This window comes from Xiphias gladius, chromosome 8, assembly GCF_016859285.1.
Source record: "Xiphias gladius isolate SHS-SW01 ecotype Sanya breed wild chromosome 8, ASM1685928v1, whole genome shotgun sequence".
NCBI classification, from domain to species: Eukaryota; Metazoa; Chordata; class Actinopteri; order Istiophoriformes; family Xiphiidae; genus Xiphias; species Xiphias gladius.
In genome coordinates, this window is record NC_053407.1 from 22,930,175 (window position 1) to 22,947,903 (window position 17,729).

At 42.0% G+C, this 17,729-nt stretch overlaps 3 protein-coding genes across 6 annotated transcripts in view; 2 read left to right on the forward strand and 1 right to left on the reverse strand.

Moving 5' to 3' along the window:
* On the forward strand, positions 1-3,060 carry LOC120793717 (MANSC domain-containing protein 4-like). Its single transcript, XM_040134029.1, has 3 exons — positions 1-220; positions 331-465; positions 1,335-3,060. Exons 1-3 carry the CDS (start codon positions 1-3, stop codon positions 2,213-2,215), a joined length of 1,236 nt encoding a protein of 411 aa, XP_039989963.1. The 3' UTR covers positions 2,216-3,060.
* Positions 3,061-3,082: 22 nt separating this feature from the next.
* mrps35 (mitochondrial ribosomal protein S35) lies at positions 3,083-12,178 on the reverse strand. The gene is made up of 8 exons (XM_040134030.1): positions 11,994-12,178; positions 11,151-11,203; positions 10,764-10,931; positions 8,195-8,255; positions 7,885-8,024; positions 5,993-6,102; positions 5,818-5,887; positions 3,083-3,635 (listed from the first exon to the last, which is right to left on the reverse strand). Exons 1-8 carry the CDS (start codon positions 12,124-12,126, stop codon positions 3,366-3,368), a joined length of 1,005 nt encoding a protein of 334 aa, XP_039989964.1. The 5' UTR covers positions 12,127-12,178; the 3' UTR covers positions 3,083-3,365.
* Positions 12,179-13,171: 993 nt separating this feature from the next.
* kcnq1.2 (potassium voltage-gated channel, KQT-like subfamily, member 1.2) overlaps positions 13,172-17,729 on the forward strand; it is a 170,929-nt gene continuing 166,371 nt past the window's right edge. For 2 of the 4 annotated variants that reach the window (XM_040132054.1, XM_040132057.1), the window contains exons 1-2: positions 13,172-13,218; positions 16,631-17,306. In XM_040132054.1, coding sequence (XP_039987988.1) covers positions 16,813-17,306 — 494 coding nt within the window. In that variant the 5' untranslated portion in view covers positions 13,172-13,218; positions 16,631-16,812. Of the gene's footprint in view, positions 13,309-16,630; positions 17,307-17,729 lie in introns of all 4 variants that reach the window. The other 2 variants (XM_040132056.1, XM_040132055.1) reach the window with 2 other exon arrangements.

Consider the following 17,729-nt stretch of genomic DNA (forward strand, 5'->3'; position numbering starts at 1 on the left):
ATGAAGGCCACGTGGGTTTTGCTGGCGGTTTTGAGCGGGGTGTGCCGCGCTCGGTCGACGTGCTCGCCGACGTCTTATTACAAGAACTGCTGGATCCGACGCTTCCCGGGCGTTTTCATCGACGTCGAGGAGTCGCAGAGGAGAGGGGCGCAGCTTCTGAGGCGTTACCAGGAGGAGACCGCGCTGAGATGCAGCCGCACCTGCTGCCTAACGAGAAACTGTGAGTGATGCTTCTTAATAATAGACGCCCTTTCCTTCACTTGCTTCGCCTCCGCTGGTCCTCTTACACATGCACTCCACCCCGTGACTCTCGCCGTTTTACTCTCACAGTTTCCTGTAATCTGGCCACCTTTCACTATGACACTGCTCAGGAAAGGGTGAACTGTTTCCACCTACACTGTCCGACACCGGAGAGCTGTATTCTCGGCCACGGGGGCAACGTTGTTCTGTACAATATCACAAAAGGTAAGTAGGTGGGCTCCAATCCAGAATGAAAATGCTTCCCAGGTCTCGAATTCAAATGTATGTAGTCTGGTTATGTATATTTATCAGAAAAACCTCAGCCTATATGCATAGCAACTAAAACCAGGGCCTACGACAGACTCAAGAAGACCTTGTGAAGTCTGACTCCAGCTTACATACCAATTCTGCCTTAGCCCACTACTAATCCTAGAGCTGGCAGTAATGGAAAGTATGCAATGAAGTCGTACATCTAACCGAGGACTTCCGTGCGATTTGGGGGTACTTGTAGTCTGCTTGAGTTTTTTTTCCCATCTTCTGCCACTTTTTTTTGCTCCACTACATTTACCTAACGGCCACAGTTCCCGGTTACTTTCCACATTCAAATGTTGCAAGCCAAGCACGTGCTCGTCCTAGAAAAATATCTGTTAAGAACCACCCGGCGGTAGTTAAAATCATCGCCACGCCGACCAACTACAACAGTTAAATGCTACTGACACAAAAGCATCATTAACAATATTATAATATAATACAAAAAATTGTGTACTTTTACTTAAGATTTTAATTGTAGGACTTTTACCGGTAAAGTGTTTTTCAGTGTAATATTGCTAAATTTACTTCAGTAAAAGATCTGAATACTTCTTCCACCACTGAGACCCACTACTACTACATCTACTACTACTACTAATTAATAGCAAAAGGAGTTTTTTGGTTTTTAATTCATTTTTTAATTTGAGGTAAATAACTACATTTTTTAGAAAAGTAAAAATTAATTGATCATATATAATTAAAACGTTAGAGACATTTTTAAAAAGCCAGTACATTTAAAAACAAAACAAAACTGTGGGATAGTCATAAATGTCTTCATGTCCCAGGGGTGGATCCTGACCTGCTGGTGTTTGGAAAATACTTCGCCTCCAACGTGCGCGTGTTACCCCACCACTACAGCCGAGTCAACGCCTCGGAGCCACTGCCCCCAGACAAACGCCAGTTCATACATCCACCTCCACCTCCACCCGCTGTCCCGCCTCTGACGTCTGCACCGACAGTCAAACCGCCCACCACGACAAGCAGAGTGCTGATCGCCGCCACCACCGCCGCCGCCGCCGCTGCTGCTGCTGCTGCCACCGTGCCGCCGGGCACCAGTCAGCCCACAATAGTCTCCACATCTACAACCGCATTGTCCTCCGCTTCAACTGCTCCTCTGACACTGCTGGGGAACCATGCACAAACAACAGCCCCGACCACCCCTACCATTTCTCTTGCACCCAGCTTTACTACACCTCCTTCATCCACCACAGCTACCACCCTTGGCCTTTACAATCCTGGGACGACTCCCGTCTTTTCTGCCACAACTGCTCAGCCCTCCGCATCCACCACCCCCTTCCCTCGGTCACCCACCAGCCCACCAACCTCCACGGCCCTCATGGGCAACATAGGGAGCAGCAAACAATACCCCAATGACACCAAGGGTAGCCCGGGGTGGAACCACACTGCAGGCGGTGAGGGAGGCCAGGGAGTCAGCGGAGAGGACGCTTTAGGGGGGTTGGGACCCGGGTGGCACGCAGCCGCTCACACCGTGCTGGTTGCAATGGCCATCTGTATCACAGTGCTGCTGAGCTGCTGTTGCTCCATTCTGCTGGTCGTGAGCTGGAGGGGTCAGAGGAAGAGGATGGGACGCTACCGAACCTCATGGCGCGGGAAAAGAGGCTCCATGCGTCTGATAAAGTATGTGCTGGTCAGGGAAAGTTCCTGAAAGAGGGGCCAAGAAAAAAAAAAAAAAATTCTCATTTGTTTACAGCAAAGTTTTTAATGGACGAATCCAGGATAAAGACATTTGATATAAGTTAGAATGTTTACTGTTATGTGTCTGTAAAACAGAAGTTTTTGCAAATAGCAAAGACATAGCTTTATATTGCTTTATTTTAAGCAGACAGGAATGGAAATGTAGCTACTGTCAACTGATGCGGTGAGGCTGAGATACTGTATATTTAAACTGTACAAGCAGCGGTATATTATGGTTTACGAGATTACCAGAAACATTGGTTTCACTTGTTACTCGGTGACTTTCGACAGATTCAGCCAATATATCTGACCACTGCAATTTGCCTCGAGAAAGACGATATGATGCACATTTGGCTGAACTATACTTTGATGTACTTCAGTGAGTCTAAAGCGATGTTGATGCCAAACCTCGAGGACATTTGCCAGTTGTCTGCACTGGTCCTAAGTGGGAGTTGGGCACTTCCAAGCAAAAAAGCTGCTACAATTGAGGCATTGTTCAGATTGTCAGCCATGTGTTGTCCTTTGTGGAGCTGAAGGAGGAATACTGTTTGCCCTGTGGCCATCATTGTTTAACCCTCCCGCAGTTGAGCGAAATCTCAGTGCATTGGGTTTCTCCTGACTTACAAGTGCACGGACCACAGACCAAAACTCTCTAAGAAGGGTGAGGTCCTTTTCAACAGCCTGCTGCTGAAAGCTTCCTTTGACCTGGGTCGCGCTCCTCGACCTGATAATGACGAGAGTGGGATTGGAGCTCAAGTTGACTGAATGGGGGTTTTTATTACGTAAAAGCTTTACCCATCATGCACGGGAACTTCAAAGACAGAACACTCATTAAAAATAACATACATCAGACTTTTATTTTTGTATTAAAGAAAGAATCATGCACCTGATATGACAACAGATTTATTTTGAGAAAAATAAATACATTAGTTGAGACCCATGAGGCTTTAATATTCTGACCTGTACTGGAATAGTAATTATCTACAGTCATCTCTGGTTTGTGTTACTGGTATGTAGATGGAGTTCAAAGTGTATTTAAAATGTTTTTGTTGATCCTATTACAGGTCCCAGTTGCACTTGGTCACTGTCTTCATGTCAATACATTTGTACATTAAGCTCTATCACAGGTTGAATACTTTCTTGACAGCCTCTTTGTACTGAAGCATGGTGCTCTCGCTCTCCCCTTCATTCTTCAGCCTCGTGACCGAGTCCTTATACTCCTGCACCTCTTGTCTTCCCAGCAGCTGCTCTCGCACTTCCTCGCCTTCTCCGTCCCCGGCCACTTTCATGCGCACTAGCGTATCTAAGATATTCTTTTGGGACGGGCTGTCCTCCCAGCTGTATTCCTCCATGTCTGCCACAGTCTTCTCAGCCTCCCAGGCTTCTGTTTTCTGAAGATTGGAAAAAAAAAAAAAAAAACAGAACATCTGTAACCTTTAGACGCAGATAGAAAATTTAGGCAACTTGACTGAAAACAGGGTTGTCTGTATTATTTGAACTGTGTATGTATTATTACATACAGTAATTATGTCACATTACGTTCCGTATTTGTAGCAACAACAGATATTACGAAGTACGTTTATAGTAATAGTTTGAGGTTCACGCTAGGCCTCTAGGTTGGAACACAGTGTGTCAACGGATGTACAATGTGAGGGTTCTTGGTCACCCCTCACCCCTTCTCTGATGCTCCTCTCACAGAGATAGTATTTCTCCATATGTAGTGCTCTGTCCGCTGCCTGTCTAGCTGTCATCACGTTCCCTGGTGAACAACAGGCTCCATTGTGCAGCAGCTTAAAGAAGGGCAGCGATGGAGCCTCAGCTCTGCTGCTCTCCAGGTGTTTGAGGTTAATGACCGTCATTACCGCTATACATATCTGATCCGCATAACATCCCGCCTGGATCATGTCCAGGGCTTAGTGTGTGAAGAGCACTAGATACTTGGGAAAGGATCAGTAGCTTCCTTTCAAATAATGAAGACCAACTAAACTAAACTGAGTAGTTTTAGATCAAAACGTGCAGGGTGCCTTACTGAAATGACGGATCTGCAGATTACCCTCAGCTATAACATTTGATATTAAGAGGGAAATGCATCCATCACTAAGTACTTTGGACAACAGACAGACTATTTGACAACATACTGCGAGACAAATGGCTACCTGTTTTCTCAATTGAGTTTATGAACCTGCCAAATAGCGTTTATATTTTCAGTGAGGGAAAAGGGACAGGCATTGGGCACGAAGGCACAAGGGCAGACGGAGTGCCTGTAGTGGTAAACGTCCCTCCATGTTGGAGGCAGCTGTGAGCAGTCAGATCCAATGCTGGCCTGGATTAGCACGCACTGGAATTAGCAGGGAAGGTTGGTCTCCCTGAGCGGGGAGATAAAAATCACCTCAGTGGCTGCAAACAACTGGTCTCTTTGTCGGCTAGCGTTACAACCTGAACGCTACACCACTCTCACAGCTTCCACAAGCCTGTTGGACAAGCACTGTGCCTTCCATTGTGTGTCCAAAAGTACAGTGGACAGTGTTCTGTCCCCTGGCTCAGACACCTATCCCAACCTAGAGATTTTCTTTAATGTCCTAAGCCATGATGGGAAAAGCTCCTAAAAGTAGAGGTTGTATTGGAGGGCATTTTCTTTAATGTGGCTGGCTGCAAAATTCGTGTGATCAGCACCTGGGCTAATGACCTGGTGGCAGACTTCTCTGATGCAAATGAGTATCAGGGTCAACGCCTGATATGGGACTCTGTTTTCTCTTCATCTGTGGGGAAATGCTGGACAATGCTGCTGTTTGCCATCGTTCTGATCGTCCACTCGATCCTGATACGTCCCTAATGGGCTTGTTCTCTCAGATCGCAGAGCAAGATGGACAAGAATTCACCTAGTAAAAAAAAGGTACAGTGCCATGGCGCTAGCAGGATGTAACTGTCACCAAAGGCGCAGATGAAAGAATAAAAATATTTCACTGAATTTTCCAATTTTCCCCCCAAAAAAAAAAAAAAAAAAAAAAAAATATGCACTAATGCTATCATCCCCCTGTAAAATTACAGCTTGGCCATGAAACCTAAAGCAAAAAAAAAAGCTCTCCCTGCTCTAAGTGTTTTACACTATAAAATACATCGCAACACTCATACTGCAATGCATTAGAGCAGCCATTATTGTATATCCGATCTCAAATAAACCTCTCAAAAGGTTAAACACACTGACAGAAAGTGGCAGTAGGTGATCAGTAAGAGTAATTCCAGAGAGCAGCTGGCCTTTAAATGAATGGATACTTGTTGAAAGAAGAAAAACAGAGACTGAGGAAAAGGCCAAAGTCACAGGAGACCTGTGATGAGAGTCGAGGGAGAACCGGCACAGGTGCCTCAGCTAACCCCTGGTAGAGTTGGTTTGGAGTTCAGGTAGGGGCTGAAGATGGATCTTTGAATGGCCTGGCTGAAATAGTCTGACATTTAGACTGAACTGGCAATTTGTTAATACTTGATTAGTCACTCTGCTGCTTCTTAGCTGCTTCTTCGGACAGAGCTGAGCAGAGAAAAAACAAACAAACAAAAAAACAGATATTTCCTACTCACCCAGGACTCGTGGTAAAGGACAGTCAGCAGGTACATGGCATAGTCGTAATTCTGTTGTCTCAGTGGGCAGCTGGTAGAGGGAGGAAAAGACAAAAGGGAGGAGATTTGAGGACTTTTGTTTTCATTTCCTCACTTTATTATTAGGTATACTGAACCCTAAGGAGGCAGCGTTTACCTGTTAGTCGTGATGGTGAGGACATCAGTATCTTTGCAGTATCTCCTGCCAACAAGTTTCAGCATTTTCTTGCGTGCATGCTCATCCAGATTCAAACTGGACAGTTTGACCTGTGCGGGCAATGACACCAAAGATTATCACATGAGAAACATAATCTGAAATTGTTTAAGCCACAGTTTTCCACACAAGCCTTTGGGGGTGGATACATTGTCAGCATGTAAAGATATATACACACAGACAAAAAAAATTAGCACAGAAGTGATTTGATTAAGAACTGTCTCCTGTCTTGGCTGTATCCCTCTCTCTTTAAATACGCAGAAAAAGAGCAATGTTTGTATTTTTACGTATAAAGAGCTTTGACTGTTTTGATTGAAATACTATACTTTTCACAGGTGAAATCATAGCATTTATTCAGTGATTTCTATGATATTTATTCTAAGCCCCTTACAGAGATGATAGATGTAAAACACAAAGAGATCATTCTTTGATTACGCTGTTTTTCATGGCTCTGATTTATAAAATCTATACAATGCAACAAAAATGCATTTATGGGTAATACAAGGTACATTTGTGCACTAAACCTTTATGTGCTTAAAACGCAAAGGTGAAATCACTCGGAAGTGGCTAGACAAATCAAATTCAGGATCAATCCCTGCCACAGATTTTGTCTCAGGATTTTCCTCAGCCTCCCTCACTACTTTCACCCTGTTTGAATGAATGTCAAAATAACTAAAGGCAACCCTACAGTGTACGGTCATCATTCAAACATTGAATCAGTTTTTTGTGAAAGTGAAAATGGGGGCTTGGTCCACTTATCCTGGACTGGGAACTTAATTGTGTGAGATTTGCTCTCCAATCTATATACTCGCGTAATCTCCTAGGATTAATGTCTGATTAATTCCTACCTTGCTTGTATAATCTAAGTCAAAGTGTCAATGGAGCAGATGGCTGGTGATTAACGGTAAAAATGACGCATTTCCACCTTTTTTAAAATGTGAAAAAAACTACATGATAAACTTGTAAACATGTAACCAGATCCAAGAAACAAAAACAGCATTATTATTCACATAGAAAACAATACAAGCAGCAGAGAATGAAAAATGATTTTCGAAATTTTTGCTTTGTTCTGCCCTTTATATTATCATGTGCAACATGATAATATAAAGGGAAAAACAAGATCAACACCTTGTTTATGACGGCTGTGGAGAATCTCGGAATTTAATTGCCGTTTTCTAGGTCTGTTATATTGTTATATTTAAACTAACAAATTATATATTGTATTTGTTAACTTAGTCTAAGTCCTTAGAGGGAACTTATGTGTGTATCGTCTTTTTATGGCCTGTGGTTGTTAAATGTTTTTATGTGTTTACATGAATGGCTCTGGTCTGTGGGGAGGATTGCATATCTATGGATTAGAGATTTGGGGGGGGATTAAGAGGAATATTAAAATGCCTCAACAAATATGTCAATGCCAAATATTTTGTTACTTCTTTCTGTAAAAATAAATTGTTGAAAAAAAACAAAACAAACAAACAACCCCCCTCCCCCAACAAAAACCTCTTCCAAAAAACTAAAAACTTAAACTGACACAAGAACAACAGAGCCTCCGCACATGCTTATGTTTAAAAAATAATTCTCTAGGACTGATCTTCATAGACTTGATGGCAATATTTCTTAGGTTTGAAACATAGAACCTAAATCACAGGGACATGATGTCAGATGGGGATTATGCATCCCTGTAAATCTCTAATCTCATTTTACATGTCAGGTTTCTCCACACTTGACTTTCCATACATTGACATAACCCGGTTAATCGTCAATATCATTAAGTTAAAAAACTCAAGCCAGAGTAGAAACTGTAAAGAAAAATATGGTATAGCAGGGAAACTCACTTTGAGATGAACAATATGAGCTGAAGGGTTTCTGACAGACGGGCCAGCAGACACGTAGTCGGTGATTTCTACTTTAATGGGGAAGTGCTCCTCACATTTGGCATCAGTGTCCAAGGCAGTCGGCCACTCTGTACAGAACGCTGGTGGCAGAGAAAGACAATTTTACATACACCAAATAAGCCTATAAATGTTTAAATGTTTATAAATGTTATAAATGTTTTAGAGTAGATTATATTATATTACAATTACTGCTGGCCAACGGCAAAAAATAAGAGATCGTTTTTCTCTTTACAGTAAATGAAGAACTTACGTTTCAGCGCTTCACAGTGTTTCTTGATTGCTGCTGGCGTCAAATGCAGAAAGTTTGGTATCTGTAGGAGATCGTGAGCGAGGCGTTACGTGAATGTTCAATGCAGAAGTGCTCGTGTAACAAAAACATGTAAATATGCAGCAGTTTTAATATCTCAGAATATCGCAGAAGGCGTAAGCAAAACTCGCTATGGCAGTCCAGAAAAATGATATAATGCTGGGTTTCAGAAGTCACTGGTTTTAAAGGGCATGGTAACCAAAGTTGCAAACAAAATCTACTTCTTTATCCTTTAAGTTAAGGATATTATATGATACAGTTGAGTACGTAAGTATTTGGAAAGTGACACAATTTTCATAATTTTGCCTCTGTACACCACCACGATGGATTTAAAACAAAGCCATCAAGATGTGGTTGAAGTATTGATTTTCAGCTTTAATTCAAGGGGTTTAACAAAAATATTGCATGAACCCTTTAGGAATTAGTCATTTTTATACATAGTCCCTCATTTTCAGAGGATCAAAAGTAATTGGACAAATGACTGACAGACTGATCAGTTTCATAGCCAGGGTTCCAGATTATTTTTAATACTTGGATGAACATCCTTTGCAGTCAATGACTGCCTGAAGTCTGGAACCCATTGACATCACCAAATAATGAGTTTCCTCCTTTGAAATGCTTTGCCAGGCCTTTACTCCAGCCGCCTTCAGTTGCTGCCTATTTGTGGCGCTTTATGCCTTCAGTTTCATCTTCAGTAAGTGAAAAGCATGGTCACTTGGGTTGAGGTCGGGTGACTGACTTGGCCATTGAAGAATATTCCATTTCTTTGCCTTGAGAAGCTCTTGGGTTGCTTTCGCAGTATGTTTTGGTCACTATCCATCTGTACTGTGAAACATCGTCCTATAAGTTTTGCAGCATTTTGCTGAATCTGAGCAGATAGTATAGCCCTATACACTTCAGAATTCATCCTACTGCTTCTATCAGCAGTCACATCATCAATAAACATCAGTGACCCAGTTCCATTGGCAGCCATAAATTTCCCATGCTATAACACTGCCTCCTCCACGTTTGACAGATGATGTGGTTGCTTTGGATCATGAGCCGTTCCTTTTCTTCTCCTTACTCTCTTCTTCCCATCATTCTGTTACAAGTTAATTTTGGTTTCATCTGTCCAAAGAATCTTGTTCCAGACCTGGGCAGGCTTTTTAGATGTTTTCTGGCAAAGTCTAATCTGGCCTTTCTGTTCTTAAGCATTACCAGTGGTTTGCATCTTGTGGTAAACCCTCTGTATTTACATTCATGAGGGCGTCTCTTGATTGTAGACTTGGACAATGATAGGCCTGCCTCCTTGAGAGTGTTCTTGACCTGGCTAGATGTTGTGAAGGGTTTTTTTTCACCAAGGAAAGATTTCTGCGATCATCCACTTAGTTGTCTTCTGTGGTCTTCCCTGCCTTTTGGTGTTGCTGAGCTTGCCAGTGCATTTCTTCTTTTTAAGTTTAAATTGTTGATATGGCCACTCCAAAAATTTCTGCAATCGGTCTGATAGGTTTGTTTTACTTTTTTAACCTAATGGTGGCCTCCTTTATTTGCATCAACACCTCTTTGGATCACATTTTGAGAGTTCCCAGGAACAGCTACCAAATGCAAATTCTACACTTGGAATGAGCTCCAGACCTTTTATCTGTTTAATTTGTCACGAAATAACAAGGGAAAAGGCCACACCTGGTTGTGAAACTGATCAGTCGGTCAGTCAATTGCACAATTACTTCGGAGCATCTGAAAATGAGGGACTATGTATAAAAATGTCTGTATACAAAATCTTTGTTAAACCTCTAGAATTAAAGCTGAAAATCAATACTTCAACCACATCTTGACGGCTTTGTTTCAAATCCATCGTGGTGGTGTACAGCGGGAAAAGTGCAAAAATTGTGTCACTGTCAAAATACTTATGTACCTAACTTCACATATAGCTATATAATACATTCTATACAGACATCAAAATAAACTTTTCATAGGTCACATTATTGGCTTGTGTATGGGCCACCGCATACATATCGACACACATAACGTACACAGATTTCATGCAAATATATGTATGGATGCACAGCAGGTCGGCCCACTGTGGCAGAGAGAGGGAATGAAATCAATATTGTATGGCTGCACGGCAGAGTCCAGCTGTGGCAGGTGAAAGTAGTGGATCTGCAAGTGGCCTGACTCCAGATGGAACAGCTGTTGTCTGGACACATCAGCTCAGTAATCCGGGCACAGAGACAGGGCCATCAGTGCTGCAAGAGCACTGGTCTGCTACAATTACATCAGCCGATCACAATGAATACTAGGAGATACATGCTAAGATATACAAATAGGTCACTTACAGATGCAGCCCAGAGTCAACTGTTATTTATCTTATTTATCTATCTGATGGGTACTTAGTGCATATTTACTATTGTTGTCTGAGGAAGTAAATCACCTGTTTTTCTTGTTTCTTCATTAATATCTAAAACTACAACCAACCTTGTCTGTTTACCATTAATCCTCATCCTGTGGTCCAATGTAAGTTTTGAGATCTGACCTTGATTAGCTCCAGGTTGCCTTTCTTCTCTGGAGGAACGCCTCCCTTCACTGGGTAGCCCATCCTCACAGGTAGGGGGACAGCATTTGCTCTAAAGGGGGTTGCTGCTGGATAAACTGCAGTCCAGTCTTGATCCACTGGCATCTTTTCTGTCCTGGGCTTCCCTTCCTGATACCCCAAAGCACAGATGACAAAGAAAGCTTTATCAATGGCAAAGTAAAATAAATAAATAAATATCTTACTATTGTTTGCTTCATATATGTATATCATTATCACCTGAGCCAGTAATTTTGTAAAAATGCTTAAATCAATTTCCTTTTTCATCAGAAAATGCTTGCATCTTGTTAAATTCAACCTTGAAAACAAACACATATGAATCACACTTACATCTCTCCGGGGTTTTCTGACAAAGGATCCTCTACCGCTTCTATCAGGAAGGCCTATAATTGATAATATTTCAAGTTTAGCCACACACACATACCCTTTTTTAAATGCTAAATGTCTGAAATAAATGCAGCAACAACATTTCATTTCATGCTGCTAACACTGCTATCTACCAACAAAGGACATTTTTAACTTTTACCTTTACATTTTGAACCTCTGACCAGCCAGTCTGTCTTCCTTTGTTAGTTGCCTTTTTCTCACCATACTGATAGCAACATACCGCACTACATTCTGCATTGCACTGTTGTCCTAATAATGCATCAGAGGGTGTAGTAACACAGTTTGCTCCAACAGTGCCTTTATACAGACACAGGATTTGTAAGTAATCCTTTGGACTGTGTATGTATATAATATTCTAGTTCTTTTAGATTGCACCCCTCCTCTAGAGACTATGTATCTGTCTATGTAATTCTGTACTAGTACTTTATAATGTCTAACAGAAAGTGGGTTTTCATTCCCCGTTGCACCGTCTCATCTTGTTTTGTTTTATCTTAATTTCTCGTCTGATTCTTCTGTGGGTGACAGTGGGTAGATTATGATGTGAAGACGGAAAGGGCCGTCCCGGTGGTGACATAATGGACCAGTACATAAACTCAGGGAACAGATCAGTACAGTTGCCGATTTAACCAGTTATTCATCCAAGTTTGGAAAGACAATACATCACTGTCAAAGGACAGGGGGTAGCTGTACTGGCCTCGGTAACAGCATTTCATCCAGTTAGCTTAGCGTGCAGCTGTGGTTCTTCTGAATCAGCGTGAACTATTGTATAGCAACAATGAAACTCACCTTTATTTCCAGTAGAAGAATTTATAGACAAAGCCGTCGCGTACGTGACCCTGCACGCTGGTTTCTGAAGTCCAAGGCCAGGAACTTTTATTCGACCTAGCCACAGAAATGCCTTGCTAGAGTGTGAAGCCATGTTTTCCCAATGACTACGGAAAGCAGCGAGGAGACAAATGAGGAGAAAAGCGAGGGGTTTAATTTAGCGCAGAGTGAGTGTTTAGTGCCTCCTAAAGGTGAAAACGTGTGGAATCACAGCTCCCCAAGGCCGGATTACAGACGGGGAAAAGCGGGGAACTGCACAGGGGCCCCGGGCCCCAGACCTCCAGGTGCCCCAAAAGCCCCAGGTTTACTCCAAATCATTTGGTCTATGTAAGTTAATTAATTGAAAATTAGTTAGAAATCTGCACCACTTGAGTACAATATCAACAATATCAGGCCCTCCATCATCCATCTCATGTCCTTTTTCTTGTCAAATTCTAGTTTTAAGACCTGATTGTTTTAGGTGATATTGTATATTATGTATTTAGTTAATGTGTTTTATTAAAATGCTTTATTTTTGTGTAATTAACACAGCTTGATTGTTCGGTGTACAAAACAAACAAACAAAAAAAATAGCAAAAAAAAACAACAAAAAACAAACAAAACAAAAAAACAAACAAGCAAAAAACAAAAACAAACAAAAAAAACCCCAAATCAGTATTCCCTTATGCCAGAGTGAACATTTTCTGATTTCTTGTTTTGTTTGAGCAACAGTTAAAAGACAAGCACGTGGAGTTAATTTTCACATAAAAAAGAAAATAGCAAATATTCACATTTGAAAAGCTGGAACAAGTGATTTTTTTTAAATTTTATTTTATCATTTCAACTAAAACAAGGAGATCTAAGGAATCTGCCAGTTAGGTTACTGTGGGTAAAGCCCCGCACCACCCAGGATGTTAATCCAACCGTGCACCTCATGATGTTTGACGGGATATCATTCTGGCTGAGGTAGTACTTTAATAAATACGTATACAAAACTGTTTTGGTGAAAAATTAATGGCAACAATCCTTTTTCATCTGTATTTACACTGGTGTTTTATCTGCATCCACATGTGACCAGCGGCGGGCCCGCCAACAGCTGCTGCTGTTCCGAAACATGTGGTGCGTTCAAATAAGCTCGTGAAATCATAATTTCGATGGCTGCAAACAATATTGCCATGCGGCTTTACTCCATGAAAACGCTCCCACGGTAACGTAAGAGTGAGGCACATGCCAGGTCTCGTTTTTTTTTTTGGGTGGAATCGGTTTTTGAACACGCTTAAAATGTGTAAAACGTGGGGTAAGATTGCAAAGACGCCTGTCTTATTATTTCTTTTTGTGTTGTGGTTGGCCAGCAGCCAAGTTCGTACAAAACCTAGCTAACACAGATGGGTCCTCAGGTGGGGCTAAAACTAGTCGGTGCTGTTCATGTACACACTCATTTTGAAGAAACGGTGCCAAGATGAGTGGCTGGATTAACCTGTCACCATAATCACCAACACACGGTGGCAATTTATTTGCTAAACAAACATTTGCCACAGCGTTTACCCTTCTTGGTGAGAAACGCCAAATGTAAACACAACTAGTTTGTTTAGCAGGAAACTCCACAGGGTGCCTTGAAGTCTTCCAAGTTATCCCCACGGTGCTTAATCCTAAATGAAGTCTCAAGCAAAGGCCAAACAGTAGCCGGGTCAGGCCTCCCTGATATGAAGATGTGCTGCTTGTCTTTGTTTCACGTAATTGTGAATTGAATACGTTCGGTTTGGTGACTACTAGACACTTGGTTCTGGAAAACTGTGATTAGCGTTTGCCACTATTTTTTCTGACATTTTTTTTTTCTATACTAAATAATTGTTTAATTACATACAAAACTAGATATATCAGTGATTAAAGTAATTGTTGGTTTCAGCCCTACTACAATAAGAAACTCTGGACCCTTAATATGTCATATTGGCATGCGGGGCTAAGCTATCACAAATAATTCTTCCATTATATATCAACATATAAAGACTTTTTAAAAATGAAAAACATTTAGGTTCTTCACATATGTGTTACTACTCCCTACATTTTGAATCTCGGCTACTTGGCAGTAATAGAAGACGGCCGGGGTATCACTTCGTTGTTCCCCTCGTGTTGTGATTGCAAAATTTTCCCTAACCCGTGAACACAGCCTTTGTCCAGGCACAGGCTGTGATGCACTTCAAAGGCTCAGGTCCCGAAGGCAGCCGTCGGCTGAGGACTCGCGCTTTCGCCGTACTCTCGATGTTACCCGTGTTTGCCTGAAGGCAATTTGCTAACTTAAGCAATTAGGTTCACAAAAGACTGGACCTTGTTTTCATGAAAAGCAAGAAAGACGAAGTTGCCGCTCGGCGTCGGAGGTAATTACACATTATTTCCCACCGATAACAACTTCAGGTGTGTTTTGGGGGGTTAAAGGTAAGATTGAACACATTCGTTTGACATAACGTTTTGTTGTTTAATTCTTTAAGGTCTCAGCAAGCGAACGGTAGCTTTCAGCATAAATTGATGCAAATATTGACTCAATATTTGCTTCATTAAACAGATCCTAACCTGGTCTTTTTTTTTGGGGGGGGGGGGCTAATCTCAGGAGTTAAGTTCAGCAGATGAAAAGAGGAACAGTGAGATAGTTTTTTTGGGGGGGGGGCAGCGGAAGCTAAATGTTCCTAACTTATCTCAACTGACATTCGGTATGGGTCCCGTGCTAGGGTCGGTTGGGTTTAACGGAAAGTCAGGCAGTGCTCTGTAACTGTCGAGTCCCACGGCAGCCGGTGCGCGTCTGGCGGCTCATTGTGGGTCTCACAACCAACTGCGTGGTTTTTAAAAGGCAGAAAAACTCGTATCTCCAGGGAGACGGCAGCGCATGTGGCCCCCCCCCGTCATCAGGTCGTCCACAGTTGAGGACAGATATGGACGCCGGTGGCCGCCTCCAATCAGCCCACCTCTCTTGTCCCGTGAGACTCTTTTTCCGATCCATTTAGGCAACATCCGGCCATCTATCACACTGCCTGGGTCAGTGTCTTTCCAGAGAAGATGCTGAGCCACCTACTTACCTTTGATACACTAATTATTTGGATATAAGTCCCAACTGTGGGACAAAAGTGACTTGGACATGGCAGATGGAAAATATTTATTTTTTTCAAATTGTCATCCTGTCCACACGTAGTTACAGGTTCATTGCCATTTGCAGACTTGTGAAATTTATATTACATACAATATTAAGGATGTGACAGTTTAGGCTCATAATATGAACATGCAGTGTTTTTTTGTTGACACTTGAATTTGTGTGCATCCTTAAATATTGGGCTTGAGATGAACCCTGATCTGACTGTGACTGTAAAGACCAAAAAAAACTGTGAAATAATTGACAGAGAAGCTGCAAAACGATCAGTCACATGGCTGCAACTAGACACGGCTTTCACCAGTCTGATTTTTGTCTGTTTGCATGTTTATTAAGGTTCTGTGACGTGACATGTTTTGTGACACTGTTAGGGAAGGTCACATTGTAGCTGTAGTGTCTTAAAATGCATTGTAGGCTGGTAAACACACTGGATTAGTTTCTCTAAATGTTAGCGGAGTGCATGCTACGCATTTGTTTCACCTTCCCAGATGGGAAACTAGGCAGGTTTTGACGTCCACCAAGGACAACGCAACAGGATGCTGGTTTTAATGTAGGAAATTTTCAGAGAGATAGCTGGCGGAAATGGACTTGTGTGCTGACCTGTGGCCACCACGCTGACTAACGTATGATTCTGTTCTGGGAATATTATGTAGCTGTTACGCTTTTATTATGTTCACGGGTAAAAATTCACAGTGTACTTGGCCATGACCATTAGGAAAAGTCCATCGAAATGTCAGTATGGTTGCTTACTCACCAATAGCAATCCAATTTTATTTTTCCTTCTCTTATTTTTGGCTTCAAAAACATACCATGGTGCTATAGATTATGTATACATATGTTAGAGCCAGAAGTGGGACTGTTACACAATGAGAGGCTCTAACTGGCATCAGTGACCCAAGTACAACAGGTCTTGGATCCATGTATGCCTTTAGTTCAGAAGTAACATGCTGAAGGGAACCACCTTTAGTATTTACCAGATTCTAATCTGATGACATTTGTGAATATTTTTTTTCTGCTATGTTTAGTGTACCAGATGTTTATGTAGAAGCTGCAAAGTACACATTTTTCCATTTTTCTGCATTTAGATTGTTCAGATAAAGACAGGCAATCACTTCCGGTAACATTGGCAATGTCAAAACTTTCAACTTTTGAATGTCTTTGAATGTCTTTGAGTGTCTTTTTTTTTTTCACTTTCAGCCATGTAACACTCCAGGCACATTTAAAAATTCAGAATTATTTACAAAACTTTTTGGTGCAAAAATAATCTTAAAAAGAAATTTGAAAGTTTCACGCCTGAAAACATTTTCACACAATTATTTGTATAAAAGCAGAGTAATGGTGGTTTAGCAAACTAAACTTTACTGTGTCCACATCTTGTGTATTTCATGACAGATGTTAAATTAACAAGGCCATTGCTAGTAGAGGGGATTGTTCACTTTCAGTCATTCTATCTCCATCATTCATGTCACTTCTTCCACTGCAGTTATGGACACACATGCGGCTCATCAGAGAGAGCTCTTGACTGCAACGGGTAGCTAGACATGTCTAGCTAGGTGTCTTATCCTGCTGGGCTCTTCTCTTCTACCTGGTCCTTGGTCACAACCTCCAGAACCTTCCAGGACTTTTGAGCCACCCTGTCTGAACTGGACCATCCTGCAGGGCATCATGGGGGAAAGACGGGCACGCTCCTTCCACATGACGTGCCACGTACAGCGTGACTATGGCAGCAGACTGGGGAGGTCCCTCATAAGTTGCAGTCCCAATGGATATGCCAGCACAAGCCACAGCTTGGACCAGGAGATGGATGCTGACCTTGCAGCCTCCACCAGCACTACAACCAGTAGTACTGCCATACAGGCACCTGCACCTGACAGAAGCCACTACTCTCCTGTTTCACTGGAACTGGACCCCACAGCAGTGAATAATGGATCAGGCATTCCCTGCTGTCCTCCAGCAGACACAAAGGACCCATCGCTGCAGATGATACAAAGCCAGCCCTCCGTCACCTCTGTCCCACCACCTCTCCCTCGTTCGAGCTGGCTCAATCATCATCAAAAGGATTTCCATAGCCCTTACATCAAGACTAGCATGCAGGGGGATGTTTACAACTTCCTAGAGAGACCTGCTGGACTGAAATGCTTCCTCTACCACTTCCTTGTGTGAGTACCTGTCTGGTTCTGTGTATACTGATTTCAGTACAGACTTCAGGTCAGTTATGCATCAGTGCAGAATGAGTAGACATCCTCAAAGACAACCATAGAAGTTGACAAGCTTGCGTTAACCTCAAAAGTACAGTAAATAACCATAATTAGGAGCAATTAGGGAAAACAATCTCCCTGAACACTATGCAAAAAGTCTTTAGCACCTAATTGAATAAGAAAGAAAAATCTTTATGAGATATTTGGTATATACAAACTGTGGGAAACTAAATAAATCTAATCATGATGAGGCTTAACTTCTATATCTGTGCTAAAAGCTGTTAAAAATCCAGCAAACGGACAAGTTGAGTGTCTGACCCAAGCTGTCTCTTCATTCCAGCTCCAATCCCTCTCTCGTTAATTACATCTAGTGCAGCTCCTTCC

What these genes read in the sequence shown, in the direction of transcription:
- mrps35 (XM_040134030.1), bottom strand. Translation starts at nt 12,126, where the DNA reads ATGGCTTCACACTCTAGCAAGGCATTTCTGTGGCTAGGTCGAATAAAA. An exon ending in TTCTTCTACTGGAAATAAAG is followed by an intron (nt 11,204 to 11,993) that starts GTGAGTTTCATT and finishes TATCAATTATAG; the next exon opens with GCCTTCCTGATAGAAGCGGT. An exon ending in CTCACCATCACGACTAACAG is followed by an intron (nt 5,888 to 5,992) that starts GTAAACGCTGCC and finishes TCCCTCTACCAG; the next exon opens with CTGCCCACTGAGACAACAGA.
- LOC120793717 (XM_040134029.1), top strand. Translation starts at nt 1, where the DNA reads ATGAAGGCCACGTGGGTTTTGCTGGCGGTTTTGAGCGGGGTGTGCCGC. An exon ending in CTGCTGCCTAACGAGAAACT is followed by an intron (nt 221 to 330) that starts GTGAGTGATGCT and finishes TTACTCTCACAG; the next exon opens with TTTCCTGTAATCTGGCCACC. An exon ending in TCTGTACAATATCACAAAAG is followed by an intron (nt 466 to 1,334) that starts GTAAGTAGGTGG and finishes TTCATGTCCCAG; the next exon opens with GGGTGGATCCTGACCTGCTG.